The 16,564-nt window shown below is 47.0% G+C and overlaps 1 protein-coding gene across 11 annotated transcripts in view; it reads left to right on the top strand.

Moving 5' to 3' along the window:
• The window catches only part of ANKMY1 (ankyrin repeat and MYND domain containing 1), a 301,516-nt gene that overhangs the window by 245,191 nt on the left and 39,761 nt on the right, over window positions 1–16,564 (top strand). For 10 of the 11 annotated variants that reach the window (XM_063915687.1, XM_063915678.1, XM_063915679.1 and 7 more), the window contains 3 exons: window positions 349–480; window positions 8,409–8,594; window positions 9,756–9,881. In XM_063915687.1, the coding sequence (XP_063771757.1) occupies window positions 349–480; window positions 8,409–8,594; window positions 9,756–9,881 (444 nt within the window). The remainder of the gene's footprint in view (window positions 1–348; window positions 481–8,408; window positions 8,595–9,755; window positions 9,882–16,564) is intronic. The other variant, XM_063915684.1, reaches the window with a different exon arrangement.

Below are 16,564 nucleotides of genomic sequence, written 5' to 3'. Positions count from 1 at the left end.
CGGTTTCCAGAGCATCAGCCAGGTATTCAATGGTAACTCCCAATGGTAAAGTGCAACGAATAGGCTGGCGCTATATAAAAAAATTGTTAATAAATAATTCCTGTAAGATAATATCGCAGGCACATGCAGAAACAGGAAGTAGTTATGGGGCCGACAGTCACTATGTCGATCCTGGAATGTAGGCACCAGTGTGTCGACAGGTTAAACACGTTACTCCCAGCATGTTAACTGGATCACCAGTACAGCTTCAAACATGCTCCTCTACCAGCATATTAACATGTTAGCATGCTCTAAGTAGAATGTTGACTGGGATCTGCGTATGTTAACTATATCTCTTTGTTTTAAAAGTGAAACTCGATGATGAGACACCCACAAGCAAGAGGACAAGGAAGAAGGCATCAGGGAGCCTGCACACTGAGACCGAGTCATCTCCTCCTGACCTTAGGGCTCATACAAGTCTGGACTGTGTTCCAAGTGCCTGTGAGAAAAACTACACTTATAGTTAATAGCAGTAGCAGTACTAACATCTTAAGGCCACCATACATCTATCGATGTTTCCCCGATTCCCCGACCTGACCGGCACTGCCAATCGGTGACCAGAGAAGGAATTTGTGAAATGATACATTTTAAAAATACCATTTTTGGTTGGGATTGGGAATCGAGATTTTTAAATATGTTTCATTCTCCTGAATCCACAACCTGCCCATTAGGGATAGGGAAATAGCCGCAATCCGTCACTAATGTATGGTGGGGGCCATTAGTTTTTAGTGTTGGCAGGCTTTGGAGTCGTCTTTATTTAAAGTTATACAGTTTTACGTTTTAATATTCTGATTTATATTGCTTTGCATAAACATTTGAAAAGAGAGGAATCCGCTCTCTACACCAGTAAAGGTGTGAGGTGTTTATTTCACAGTAACAGAACAACATCTTATATCTGGGTAAAGTTCAACTAAGACTCTAGTATCATCTTGACTATGGGACTTGGTCACTGTATACCGCCACTTCTATTATTTGTCTAACACACACACACACACACACACACACACACACACATCAGGACCTCAGTGCACCCTGGTTTTGCTGATTCACCGCTGCGTCTTCCGACCATCTGAGTACACAATTGTCATCCGGGGCCACAGCTGCGTCAGAAAAAGCAGACACTGGACTGGAAAATGATCTTCATCCCCACCCCAAGTTGACCTAGGGTTATTGCGTTTGAGGACACAGGACCTTATCTGTACATGTATGGTACGAGTCCAGTTAACCAAACCATCGCTTTATGTACATCTTTGATTAGCCCCATAGTGTAACACTGTTAAAATATAGGGCCTAATTCAGACCTGATCACTCCCCTGCGTTTTTGCAGAGGTCTGCGATCAGATAGCCGCCGCCCATAGAGAATGAAAGCCCGTCCCGTGCAAGTGTGCGAATGCATGAGTACGCCGTGCGAAAACTTCGCCAGACAGCTGACATCTGCAGCTCCGTTTGCAACTCACTCACCACTGAATGATATTTCCACTCAGTGCAGTCTGTGCGTAGCCCAGGACTTACTCCTACAGTGCGATACAAACAGGCTGATCGGGGCCGGAGCTGACGTCACACACCCTTCCAGAAAATGCTTGGGAACGCCTACATTTCTCTAACGTCCTAGTGGATGCTGGGGACTCCGTAAGGACCATGGGGAATAGACGGGCTCCGCAGGAGACTGGGCACTCTAAGAAAGATTTAGTACTACTGGTGTGCACTGGCTCCTCCCTCTATGCCCCTCCTCCAGACCTCAGTTAGAATCTGTGCCCGGACAGAGCTGGGTGCATTTTAGTGAGCTCTCCTGAGCTTGCTAATAAGAAAGTATTTTGTTAGGTTTTTTATTTTCAGAGAGCTTCTGCTGGCAACAGACTCTCTGCTACGTGGGACTGAGGGGAGAGAAGCAAACCTACTAACTGCGGCTAGATTGCGCTTCTTAGGCTACTGGACACCATTAGCTCCAAAGGGATCGAACACAGGAACTTAACCTTGGTCGTCCGTTCCCGGAGCCGCGCCGCCGTCCCTCTCGCAGAGCCAGAAGACAGAAGCCGGCGGGTGAAGCAAGAAGACGTCAAAATCGGCGGCAGAAGACTCCTGTCTTCATATGAGGTAGCGCACAGCACTGCAGCTGTGCGCCATTGCTCCAACACTAACCCACACACTCCGGTCACTGTAGGGTGCAGAGCGCAGGGGGGGGGGGGCGCCCTGGGCAGCAATTAGGTACCTCTTGGCAAAAGCAGCATATATACAGTTGGGCACTGTATATATGCATGAGCCCCCGCCATTATTTTACACAAAATCGCGGGACAGAAGCCCGCCGCTGAGGGGGCGGGGCTTCTTCCTCAGCACTCACCAGCGCCATTTTCTCTCCACAGCTCCGCTGAGAGGAAGCTCCCCAGGCTCTCCCCTGCAGAAGAAGAGGGTGAAAAGAGAGGGAAGGCACATAAATTGGCGTAAAAACAATATATACAGCAGCTACTGGGTTAACACTACGTTACTGTGTGATTCCTGGGTCATATAGCGCTGGGGTGTGTGCTGGCATACTCTCTCTCTGTCTCTCCAAAGGGCCTTGTGGGGGAACTGTCTTCAAATAGTGCATCCCCTGTGTGTGTGTGATGTGTCGGTACGTGTGTGTCGACATGTCTGAGGTAAAAGGCTCCCCTAAGGAGGAGATAGAGCACATATGTGTGTGTGAGGGTGTCTCCGTCGACAATGCCGACACCTGTTGGATATGTGTAATTAAGTGCTAAGGTGAATTTATTGCACAAAAGATTAGAGAACAGACAGGAAATCTACCCATGCCTGTCCCTATGTCGCAGAGACCTTCAGAGTCTCTCAATGCTCACTATCCAAAATAATAAACACTGATGTCGACACGGAGATTGACTCCAGTGTCGACTAAGATAATGCAAAGTTACAGCCAAAATGGCAGAAAAGTATTCAATATATGATTATTGTAATAAAAGATGATTTGCATATCACTGATGACTCATCTGTCCCTGACACGAGGGTACACATGTTTCAGGGGAAGAAAGCTGAGGTAAATTTCCCTCCTCTCATGAGGAAAAAGAGCGGGAATCTCCAGACAAGAGACTTCAGTTTCCCACAAAGAATTCTCAGGCAGTATCCTTTCCCCACTAGGGCCAGGATACGATGGGAATCTTCCCCTAGGGTGTCACGTTTGCCCAAAAGGTAACCTGTCGTAACAGCTATTCTCAGGGATCCTGCAGATAGCGTGCACATTCTGGTACACTACTCAGACCGGCGATTGTGTCGGCATGGGTTTATAGCGCTGGGGCAGCGTGGACAGGTACCTTATCAGCAGAGATTGAGACCCTAGTATGTAGATATATATAGATATATGTATATATAGATATAGATATATATATATTAATGCTGTCTTAAGAGATTTATATATATATATATATATATATATATATATATATATATAAAACATGCCCAAAGAGACATGAGTATACTGGGTCCTAGAGAAAAGGGGGATTTTATGGTGTCTCTTGACATAAAGGATACTTACCTGCATGTCCCCATTTATCCACCTCATCAGGAGTACCTCAGATTTGTGGTACAGGACTGTCATTACCAACTCCAGACGTTGCCGTTTGGTCTGTCCACGGCACCGAGAATATTTACCAAGGTAATGGCAGAAATGATGGTGCTCCTACGAAAGCAAGGAGTCACAATTATCCCATACTTGGACGATCTCCTCATAAAGGCGAGGTCCAGAGAGCAGTTGCTGTTCAGCGTAGCACACTCTCAGGAAGTGTTGCAACAGCACAGCTGTATTCTGAATATTCCAAAGTCGCAGCTGATTCCTACGACACGTCTGCCCTTCCTGGGCATGATTCTGGACACGGACCAGAAGAAGGTGTTTCTCCCGGCGGAGAAGGCTCAGGAGCTCGTGACTCTGGTCAGAGACCTCTTAAAACCAAAACAGGTGTCGGTGCATCAATGCACACAAGTCCTGGGAAAGATGGTGGCGTCATACGAAGCCATTCCCTTCAGCAGGTTCCATGCGAGGAACTTCAGTGGGACCTGTTGGACAAGTGGTCCGGATCGCATCTTCAGATGCATCGGCTGATCACCCTATCCCCCAGGGCCAGGGTGTCTCTTATGTGATGGCTGCAGAGTGCTCACCTTCTCGAGGGCCGCAGGTTCGGCATACAGGACTGGGTCCTGGTGACCACGGATGCAAGCCTCCGAGGATGGGGGGCAGTCACTCAGGGAAGAAACTTCCAAGGGCTGTGGTCAAGTCAGGAAACTTGTCTGCACATCAATATCCTGGAACTAAGGGCCATATACAACGCCCTGAGTCAAGCGGAGCATCTGCTTCGCAACCAACTGGTGCTGATTCAGTCAGACAACATCACCGCAGGGGCTCATGTAAACCGCCAGGGCGGCACAAGAAGCAGGGTGGTGATGGCAGAAGCCACCAGAATTCTTCGCTGGACGGAGAATCACGTGCAAGCACTGTCAGCAGTGTTCATTCCGGGAGTGGACAATTGGGAAGCAGACTTCCTCAGCAGGCACGACCTCCACCCGGGAGAGTGGGGACTTCATCAAGAAGTCTTCACACAGATTTACAAATCGATGGGAACTGCCACAGGTGGACATGATGGCATCCCGCCTCAACAAAAAGCTACAAAGGTATTGCGCCAGGTCAAGAGACCCTCAGGCGATAGCTGTGGACGCACTAGTGACACCGTGGGTGTTCCAGTCGGTTTATGTGTTTCCTCCTCTTCCTCTCATACACAAGGTACTGAGAATCGTAAGAAAAAGAGGAGTGAGAACAATACTCATTGTTCCGGATTGGCCAAGAAGGGCTTAGTATCCGGAACTGCTAGAAATTATCACAGAGGACCCATGGCCTCTGCCTCTCAGACAGGATCTGTTGCATAAGGGGCCCTGTCTGTTCCAAGACTTACCGCGGCTGCGTTTGACGGCATGGCGGTTGAACGCCGCATCCTAGCGGAGAAAGGCATTCCGGATGAGGTTATTCCTACGCTGATAAAGGCTAGGAAGGACGTGACAGCAAAACATTATCACCGTATATGGCGAAAATATGTTGCTTGGTGTGAGGCCAGGAAGGCCCCTACAGAGGAATTCCAGCTGGGCCGTTTCCTTCACTTACTACAGGCGGGAGTGACTATGGGCTTAAAATTAGGGTCCATTAAGGTCCAGATTTCGGCCCTATCAATTTTCTTTCAAAATGAACTGGCTTCTCTTCCTGAAGTTCAGATGTTTGTAAAGGGAGTGCTACATATTCAGCCCCCTTTTGTGCCTCCAGTGGCACCTTGGGATCTTAACGGGGTGTTGAGTTTCCTGAAATCTCACTGGTTTGAGCCGCTTAAGACCGTGGAGTTGAAATATCTCACGTGGAAAGTGGTCATGCTATTGGCCTTGGCTTCGGCTAGGTGTGTGTCAGAATTGGCGGCTTTGTCATGTAAAAGCCCCTATCTGGTGTTCCATATGGACAGGGCAGAATTACGGACTCGTCCACAATTTCTGCCGAAGGTAGTGTCATCTTTTCATTTGAACCAACCTATTGTGGTGCCTGCGGCTACTCGTGACTTGGAGGATCCCAAGTTGCTTGATGTAGTCAGGGCTTTGAAGATTTATGTAGCCAGAATGGCTGGAGTCAGGAAAACTGACTCGCTGTTTATCCTGTATGCATCCAACAAGCTTGGTGCTCCTGCTTCAAAGCAAACTATTGCTCGCTGGATCTGTAACACGATTCAGCAGGCTCATTCTGCGGCTGGATTGTCGCATCCAAAATCAGTAAAAGCCCATTCCACAAGGAAAGTGGGCTCTTCTTGGGCGGCTGCCCGAGGGGTCTCGGCATTACAGCTTTGCAGAGCAGCTACTTGGTCGGGTTCAAACACTTTTGCAAAGTTCTACAAGTTTGATACCCTGGCTGGGGAGGACCTTGTGTTTGCCCATTCGGTGCTGCAGAGTCATCCGCACTCTCCCGCCCGTTTGGGAGCTTTGGTATAATCCCCATGGTCCTTACGGAGTTCCCAGCATCCACTAGGACGTTAGAGAAAATAAGATTTTACTCATCGGTAAATCTATTTCTCGTAGTCCGTAGTGGATGCTGGGCGCCCGTCCCAAGTGCGGACTTCTTCTGCAATACTTGTATATAGTTATTGCTTAACTAAGGGTTATGTTATGTTTGCATCAGGTTGTCTGATGCTCTGTTATTGTTCATACTGTTAACTGGGTAAGTTATCACAAGTTATACGGTGTGATTGGTGTGGCTGGTATGAGTCTTACCCTGGATTCCAAAATCCTTTCCTTGTAATGTCAGCTCTTCCGGGCACAGTTTCCTTAACTGAGGTCTGGAGGAGGGGCATAGAGGGAGGAGCCAGTGCACACCAGTAGTCCTAATTCTTTCTTAGAGTGCCCAGTCTCCTGCGGAGCCCGTCTATTCCCCATGGTCCTTACGGAGTCCCCAGCATCCACTACGGACTACGAGAAATAGATTTACCGGTGAGTAAAATCTTATTTTTTCCTGAAACTCCCAGAAAACGGACAATCAGCACCCACAAACGTCCGCTTCCTGTCAATCACCTTGCGAACGTCTAAATTTTCGCACCATTCTGTCGCTAATTGGGCTCGCACATGCATATTGCGGTGCATACACATGTGCAGTGATTCGATAATCGGCCGCTGTGCGATTTCATACAACAGCTATGAGGTCTGAATTAGGCCCATAGATTCCTATCTAAAAGATATACATGTACATGAAAGATAAATCAATTGTGGCTTGACAACAATACTCATACATGAGGTGATCCTCATACTGCGTGAATTCACCTCATAAACCACAGCGGGCCACCATAGGGGGTAATTCCAAGTTGATCGCAGCAGGATTTTTGTTAAAAATTGGGCAAAACCATGTGCACTGCAGGAGGGGCAGATGTAACGTGCAGTGAGAGTTAGATTTGGGTGGGGTGTACTCAACCTGAAATCTAAATTGCAGTGTAAAAATAAAGCAGCCAGTATTTACCCTGCACAGAAACAAAATAACCCACCCAAATCTAACTCTCTCTGCACATGTTAAATCTGCCCCCCCTGCAGTGCACATGGTTTTGCCCAATTGCTAACAAACTTGCTGCTGCGATCAACTCAGAATTACCCCCTTAGTGTAGTATTTCCAGAAAACGTTTTATCCTGCAGAAAAATTGTAAAATGTGGCGATTTGCAATATAATAAATACAATTCAGTGTATCTGAATGTAGTCTCTGAAGTAGACACTACAATCGGACTCTCTAGTTAGTCAGCAATAGTCCAAAGATAGTCGCTATGGCAATCACATGGCTGCTTCTGCAGAATATGCATCTGATTTGCTACTAGCTAGCAGCAGCAGTAGCATATACTGCCGTATACCAGGTGCAGAAGATAGCCTCCTAAAAGGCTTATTTTCATTACATGCTGATCTGCATGATCAACATTTGCATAAACACACCCTCACTGAGCTTTACCTGTGTTAGCTCACCTGTTCCCACCCCAGTATCGCACAGTTCAGTAAGAGTATGTGCAGACAAATCCGGCTCATGCAGACCAGCGATTATACCTGTATAGGTCAGTTATTCTAAGTTGCCTATCTGTGACTTTATGCAAATGCCTCTGCCTATTACTTCCTTTGTGTACATATGCAAGGCCGAATGTGCAAAAACTGAGATGCCCACTTTCAGTGTCTGTATACTCAGTGATACCGATTGGAGCTCCTTAAATGCCACCAGTGGGCGCACCATCAGAACTTGCACCTATCCTATAGCAGGTACAGTTTCTCCACCTGACTATGGCCTCCTATGCCTACATCTGTACATCTATATGTGCAGTCACTATAATGACATGGCACGTCCACTGAGCGGACTATATTTGCATGTATTTGTCATCACCTCCCAGTCACCGCAGATGAATACCCACCTCCCCGCGACTGCCTCTGCCTGTCAATCAGGGAGAGGCGATCGCACAAGTGAGATGCCGTCGCATCTCACTGTGTACGCACACGCAGTGCAGCTTCTGCGCGTGCAGTGCACACACTACACCGGGCATCAGACTGCAAATGCTGCCGCTGCAGCGTTCCAGTCTGAATTAGGCCCCATATTTGCATGTATTTGTAGCCACCTCCCAGTCATCCCCAATGAATACCCACCTGGCATTGTGCTAGAGACCACTGCACATGTGCAGGTCTCCAGGAACATGGCACCAGTGCGGACATGGGACTCCAGAGAGGTGAGTATAATTAAATGAATGCAGGGTGTGCGGTGTGGTGCCATCATAGATACACCAATGATTAGAACCCATGCAGGAACTGTGCAACGTAACTACTTCTCTCTTTTTTCTTTTTTTTTATAAAGGGAATCTCAGTGGCAAGATGTCTCCAGTAAAAATAACAAGGGACAAGATATCAAGGAGCCTACACACTGAGAAAGAGTCATCTCAACCTGACCGATGGGCCCACACAAGTCAGGACTGTGTCCCAAGTACCAGTAGGAGTAACAGTTGTAATTCTACTCTCTACAAACACACCACCCTCCACCTAGGTAGACTAGAACAAAGCCTGGGCCATGTGTTGCTGGACTCTCTATGGGGTCACATTGTTTTAGATATGTTGGATGTAAAAACTTTCCCAGGGGTATTTTGGGGGTCGTTAGTGATGAGACACAGAAAATAGAAATGATACAAATTGCGTTAAAAGAAGATGATCCTCGTGTGTGGTAATAAGACATAGTGGATAGGAAACGTGATGTTTGTAAAAAAAAAATTGGGAAAGTGAGGGTAGATGACAATAATGACAATGTTATGCAAATGACATTAGTGTAAATAATTAGAGAGCGTTATATCCAAGTACTAGGGAAATGTAATGTATACGCTGGGAGGTTAGCCCTACAGGGCAAACAGTGGTGGAGCTGATAAGTAGCCAGATGGATCTATATGGAAAAGGAAAACAATGAATGAATATGTCATACAAAGGAATAATGAAATTTGGAAAAGGGAAATACATAAGTTCAGGACATACTGTATAGATATGTAAATAAATAAAGAGGTACATAAGATAGAAATAACATTTAGGTGGCAGGTTTCTTTCTGTACAGATGTGTTTCACCATATGTTAGCTTTCAAATCTGCATCTACCAACATTTGGGCAGTTCACCCCTTTGTTTGGTGTTGTGATCAGTGGTTGTGATCAGTGTTCAATCAAGTGATACAGCGTCTAGTGGACCGTACCATTTGGTTATACTGTCCACTGTTACTTTTAGTTGTTTTGAGTTACAGTATTACAGTATACAATAGTATGTACAACCATTGGATGGTGTATAATCATGTGAACTTTAATGCACGCTCTACAATACAGCAGAATGCAGTATTTAAAAGAGCAAAAGTCATTTTATCACCTTGGTCTGGCAACATAATGGCTGATTAGGAAATACACTGGTTTTCATAGTGTAAAATGCGCAAACTGGCTCAGCGTATGCACGCAAAATGTATAAACAATGCAGCTTGTTGTCAATCTCCCATCAAATTCCTACAGCACACGTACTGGGAGTTATAACTGAGCAACAGCAGCAGAGCTACATGTTGGCTTCACATAGAAAGTATCCTGGGATAGAATGAGCTAATGTCACAGGTGTATGCAGAAGGATGCCATCGTTACATCTCATTCAGGAACTGTGCACCTTAACTACTTCTCTTTGTTTTAAAAGGGAAGGTCAGTGACAAGATGTCCCCAACCAAAGGAACAAGGAGACAACCATCAAAGCCTCTCCGCCCCGAGAGAGAGTCATCCCAGCCTGACCAAACGGCTCGTACAAGTCGGGATTATGATCCAAGTACTGTATATATGAGAACTACAGCTATAATTAGTGGCAGTACTTACCTCATTTCTACAGTAAAGCAGAGGACTGTAAGCCGACTATTCGGGCTGTCTTTAGTTATCAGTGTCATAATGTCACATGCACATTTCTATGTGAGCTCATTTGAATGCACTTACAGTAGTAAAGAGCTCACCTATGCAGTCTCCTAGCATGGAAGCATTGTGCTACCACCATGAGACAATCCTCCGCCTACTTACACTGGAAGAAGTTATACTGTGATGCCCTGAGTTGTTCCAGACTTCCTTGATTTATATGTATTGTACCAGGCGGTGTGGCATATAACCTTATCCCAGCAGGGGTTTGTGGATTTAAGAACAAGAATAAAATAGTGGGAATGTTGTTTGTTATAGGCACACAAAATAACTTTATACATTATGATAAATTATCTTAAATCAGTGTAATTAAAAATATGGATGGTAATTAGATAGAAGGTGGTTTGCGCCCATGTTTTCTAGGAGTGCTGAGGTCAGGTTCTGTGTCTTTCTATGTAGTCTTCCTGGCCTCAGCTATGGAGCGGAGAGTGCCAATGTGAGTAACCTCAGGGATACTCCGATGGCTGATGGTCTCACAGATGATCCAATAGGATGTACAATACCAGGAGGAGACACTTTCTGCTGCATTACATATATTCATATTGCTGTGCATTCACCTCTGAATCAGGCCCATAATTACAATGATAGTGAAACATAATATGTATACGCTGTGAGGGCGGTCCCAGTAAGACTTGTTCTGACTTTTCCGAATGAGGAGAAGTGGGAAGAGAACAGAAAACCAGGAGGCCGCTCACATGGAGCACTGGACAAGATATAAAATAAGCTCAATACCATAATTTGTTATGGGGGCATTATTTATTTGATAGTGGGTTAATTATTCAATAGTGGGATCATTATTTATTTATTTGATATTGGGGCAGTCGTTTTTAATTTATTAGCGGGGCCACACATGCAGTGCACACTTGGGCCACTACCAGTGAGTATGCACTAGTACTTCATGTGCAACTGGTACTTGTAGTGCTACACTCATAGTACATGCACTATATTCGCACTACATTATATTGGTAGCCAATGGCTACTCAGCATTGGGTCAGAACTCTACAGATGACGCAGTCTGATCAATTTCTTAGCGAAATCCCTATCCCAGAAGATCAGACCAATTATGCGCAGGCTGGGCCGCTGTTGAAAGGGAGGGGATATTGTTATTTTTCATTATTTATTAAATTTTTGCCCTTAGTGACAAGCAAATAGCTCAGGCTGTGTTTCAGCTCTTGCCTGCCAACATCAGGTTTTTTGTAGCTAATAAGTGGAGTTCTGAAACTCATATCGTAGATGTGCGATAAAACGCACATCTATGATCAAAATCTCTGACTTGCATTGGGGCGCCCAGCACAAATCTACTCCTCCCGCATGCTAGGCCCTAGCCCCCTCTCCTCCACCACCTTGCAGACGTGCAAAAACATCCCACAGCAGCAATGGTTTCGCACCTGCCGAGTAGCTCCCTGCCTAGGCAACCTAGCTGTGAAGGCAGGTGGCTACCCACCATGTTTAGGGTTGCAGCAGCTGCGCGTGACGTCATGCAGCCACCGTAGCCTGCCCTGAAAACAGTTCGGACACGCCTGCATTGTCGGGACCTCGCCCCCTAACACCGCCAACATGCCCCCTCCCGCCCCACAACCGCCTCTGCCTGCCAATCAGGCAGAGGCGATCGTACAAGTGAGATGCTACTGCATCTAACTGTGTGCACACATGCAGTGCAGCTTCTGCGCGTGCGCACACTACACTGGGCATCGAACTGCAAATGCTGCCGCTGCAGCATTCCAGCCTGAATTAGGCCCCATATTTGCATGTATTTGTAGCCACCTCTCAGTCATCGCTGATGAATACCCACCTGGCATTGTGCTACAGACCACAGCACAGAGTATGACAGCAGCTGGTAAAAGGTTGACATAGCCACAGTACACGTATAATGTCCAAGTCCACATAAGGCGAAATGTCACTATTGATTAGCACAGTAATTGTGCTGATTCTATGGGCCAAATGTACTGGAGTGAGAGTTTCAGAAAATGAGAGATTTGGTAAGGTTTTGCAGTTTTTTTAAAAGTGGCAATCATTTACACAGCAAGATCAACCTGGTTTTGCAGTGTAAATAATTGCCACTTAAAAAAAACCCCTGAAAAACCTTACCAAATCTCATTTTCTGAAACTCTCACTCTATTACATTTGGCCCCATGTGTTTGTTGTGGTGTCTGTGTTAAGACACATCGCTTCTATTAACCACTTAACTGACAATTTTTTCCCCAAAAAACCTCTCAGAAATTGTCTGGGTTTTTTATGAGTGTACTAGGTGAAGAACATGAATTTAACCCTATGCAAAATTATTTTAGTTTAAAAACACACATTATTTTCTCTGACGTCCTAAGTGGATGCTGGGGACTCCGTCAGGACCATGGGGAATAGCGGCTCCGCAGGAGACAGGGCACAAAAGTAAAAGCTTTAGGATCAGGTGGTGTGCACTGGCTCCTCCCCCTATGACCCTCCTCCAAGCCTCAGTTAGATTTTTGTGCCCGGCCGAGAAGGGTGCAATCTAGGTGGCTCTCCTAAAGAGCTGCTTAGAGTAAAAGTTTTGTTAGGTTTTTTTATTTTCAGTGAGTCCTGCTGGCAACAGGCTCACTGCATCGAGGGACTTAGGGGAGAGAAGTGAACTCACCTGCGTGCAGGATGGATTGGCTTCTTAGGCTACTGGACACCATTAGCTCCAGAGGGAGTCGGAACACAGGTCTCACCCTGGGGTTCGTCCCGGAGCCGCGCCGCCGACCCCCTTGCAGATGCCGAAAAGTGAAGAGGTCCAGAAACCGGCGGCAGAAGACTTTTCAGTCTTCATAAGGTAGCGCACAGCACTGCAGCTGTGCGCCATTGTTGTCAGCACACTTCATAGCAGCGGTCACTGAGGGTGCAGGGCGTTGGGGGGGGCGCCCTGGGCAGCAATGATAGTACCTTATTCTGGCTAAAAATACATCACATATAGCCCCTGGGGGCTATATGGATGTATTTAACCCCTGCCAGGTCTCAGAAAAACGGGAGAAGAAGCCCGCCGAAAAGGGGGCGGGGCCTATTCTCCTCAGCACACAGCGCCATTTTCCCTCACAGAAATGCTGGTGGGAAGGCTCCCAGGCTCTCCCCTGCACTGCACTACAGAAACAGGGTTAAAACAGAGAGGGGGGGCACTGATTTGGCGATATGACTATATATATTAAAATGCTATAAGGGAAAAACACTTATATAAAGGTTGTCCCTGTATAATTATAGCGTTTTTGGTGTGTGCTGGCAAACTCTCCCTCTGTCTCCCCAAAGGGCTAGTGGGGTCCTGTCCTCTATCAGAGCATTCCCTGTGTGTGTGCTGTGTGTCGGTACGTGTGTGTCGACATGTATGAGGACGATGTTGGTGAGGAGGCGGAGCAATTGCCTGTAATGGTGATGTCACTCTCTAGGGAGTCGACACCGGAAGGGATGGCTTATTTAAGGAATTACGTGATAATGTCAACACGCTGCAAGGTCGGTTGACGACATGAGACGGCCGGCAAACCAATTAGTACCTGTCCAGGCGTCTCAAACACCGTCAGGGGCGTTAAAACGTCCTTTTACCTCAGTCGGTCGACACAGACACAGACACGGACACTGACTCCAGTGTCGACGGTGAAGAAACAAACGTATTTTCCTTTAGGGCCACACGTTACTTGTTAAGGGCAATGAAGGAGATGTTACATATTTCTGATACTACAAGTACCACAAAAAAGGGTATTATGTGGAGTGTGAAAAAACTACATGTGGTTTTTCCTGAATCAGATAAATTAAATGAAGTGTGTGATTATGCGTGGGTTTCCCCCGATAGAAAATTATTGGCGGTATACCCTTTCCCGCCAGAAGTTATGGCGCGTTGGGAAACACCCCTTAGGGTGGATAAGGCGCTCACACGCTTATCAAAACAAGTGGCGTTACCGTCTCCAGATACGGCCGCCCTCAAGGAGCCAACTGATAGGAGGCTGGAAAATATCCTAAAAAGTATATACACACATACTGGTGTTATACTGCGACCAGCGATCGCCTCAGCCTGGATGGGCAGCGCTGGGGTGGCTTGGTCGGATTCCCTGACTGGAAATATTGATACCCTTGACAGGGACAGTTTTATTGACTATAGAGCATTTAAAGGATGCATTTCTATATATGCGAGATGCACAGAGGGATATTTGCACTCTGGCATCAAGAGTAAGTGCGATGTCCATATCTGCCAGAAGATGTTTATGGACACGACAGTGGTCAGGTGATGCAGATTCCAAACGGCACATGGAAGTATTGCCGTATAAAGGGGAGGAGTTATTTGGGGTCGGTCCATCGGATCTGGTGGCCACGGCAACAGCTGGAAAATCCACCTTTTTTACCCCAAGTCACATCTCAGCAGAAAAAGACATCGTCTTTTCAGCCTCAGTCCTTTCGTCCCCATAATGGAAGAAGACTGCAGCAGGCAGCCCATTCCCAGGAACAGAAGCCTTCCACCGCTTCTGCCAAGTCCTCAGCATGACGCTGGGGCCGTACAAACAGGTGCGGTGGGGGGTCGTCTCAAGAGTTTCAGCACGCAGTGGGCTCACTCGCAAGTGGACCCCTGGATCCTACAAGTAGTATCCCAGGGGTACAGATTGGAAATTCGAGACGTCTCCCCCTCGCAGGTTCCTGAAGTTTGCTTTACCAACGTCTCCCTCCGACAGGGTGGCAGTATTGGAAACAATTCACAAGCTGTATTCCCAGCAGGTGATAATCAAAGTACCCCTCCTACAACAAGGAAAGGGGTATTATTCCACACTATATTGTGGTACTGAAGCCAGACGGCTCGGTGAGACCTATTCTAAATCTGAAATATTTGAACACTTACATACAAAGGTTCAAATCAAGATGGAGTCACTCAGAGCAGTGATAGCGAACCAGGAAGAAGGGGACTATATGGTGTCCCTGGACATCAAGGATGCTTACCTCCATGTCCCAATTGCCCTTCTCACCAAGGGTACCTCAGGTTCGTGGTACAAAACTGTCACTGTCAGTTTCAGACGCTGCCGTTTGGATTGTCCACGGCACCCCGGGTCTTTACCAAGGTAATGGCCGAAATTATGATTCTTCTTCAAAGAAAAGGCGTCTTAATTATCCCTTACTTGGACGATCTCCTGATAAGGGCAAGGTCCAGAGAACAGTTGGAGGTCGGAGTAGCACTATCTCAAGTAGTTCTACGACAGCACGGGTGGATTCTAAATATTCCAAAATCGCAGCTGTCTCCGACGACACGTCTGCTGTTCCTAGGGATGATTCTGGACACAGTCCAGAAAAAGGTGTTTCTCCCGGAGGAGAAAGCCAGGGAGTTATCCGAGCTAGTCAGGAACCTCCTAAAACCAGGAAAAGTGTCAGTGCATCATTGCACAAGGGTCCTGGGAAAAATGGTGGCTTCTTACGAAGCGATTCCATTCGGCAGATTTCACGCAAGAACTTTTCAGTGGGATCTGCTGGGAAAATGGTCCGGATCGCATCTTCAGATGCATCAGCGGATAACCCTGTCTCCAAGGACAAGGGTGTCTCTTCTGTGGTGGCTGCAGAGTGCTCATCTACTAAAGAGCCACAGATTCGGCATTCAGGACTGGGTCCTGGTGACCACGGATGCCAGCCTGAAAGGCTGGGGAGCAGTCACACAAGGAAAAAATTTCCAGGGAGTGTGATCAAGTCTGGATACTTCTCTCCACATAAATATACTGGAGCTAAGAGCAATTTACAATGCTCTAAGCTAAGCAAGACCTCTGCTTCAAGGTCAGCCGGTATTGATCCAGTGGGACAACATCACGGCAGTCGCCCACGTAAACAGACAGGGCGGCACAAGAAGCAGGAGGACAATGGCTGAAACTGCAAGGATTCTTCGCTGGGCGGAAAATCATGTGATAGCACTGTCAGCAGTGTTCATTCCGGGAGTGGACAACTGGGAAGCAGACTTCCTCAGCACGACCTCCACCCGGGAGAGTGGGGACTTCATCGGGAAGTCTTCCACATGATTGTGAACCGTTGGGAAAGACCAAAGGTGGACATGATGGCGTCCCGCCTGAACAAAAAACTGGACAGGTATTGCGCCAGGTCAAGAGACCCTCAGGCAATAGCTGTGGACGTTCTGGTAACACCGTGGGTGTACCAGTCGGTGTATGTGTTCCCTCCTCTGCTTCTCATACCTAAGGTACTGAGAATTATAAGACGTAGAGGAGTAAGAACTATACTCGTGGCTCCGGATTGGCCAAGAAGGACTTGGTACCCGGAACTTCAAGAGATGCTCACAGAGGACTCATGGCCTCTGCCGCTAAGAAGGGACTTGCTTCAGCAAGTACCATGTCTGTTCCAAGACTTACCGCGGCTGCGTTTGACGGCATGGCGGTTGAACGCCGGATCCTAAGGGAAAAAGGCATTCCGGAAGAGGTCATTCCTACCCTGGTCAAAGCCAGGAAGGAGGTGACCGCACAACATTATCACCACATGTGGCGAAAATATGTTGCGTGGTGTGAGGCCAGGAAGGCCCCACGAAGAAATTTCAACTCGGTCGATTCCTGCATTTCCTGCAAACAGGAG

Source organism: Pseudophryne corroboree, chromosome 4 (assembly GCF_028390025.1).
Source record: "Pseudophryne corroboree isolate aPseCor3 chromosome 4, aPseCor3.hap2, whole genome shotgun sequence".
Classification (NCBI taxonomy): domain Eukaryota; kingdom Metazoa; phylum Chordata; class Amphibia; order Anura; family Myobatrachidae; genus Pseudophryne; species Pseudophryne corroboree.
Note: the sequence above shows the minus strand (reverse complement) of the source record. Positions and strands in the feature narration are given on the sequence as shown.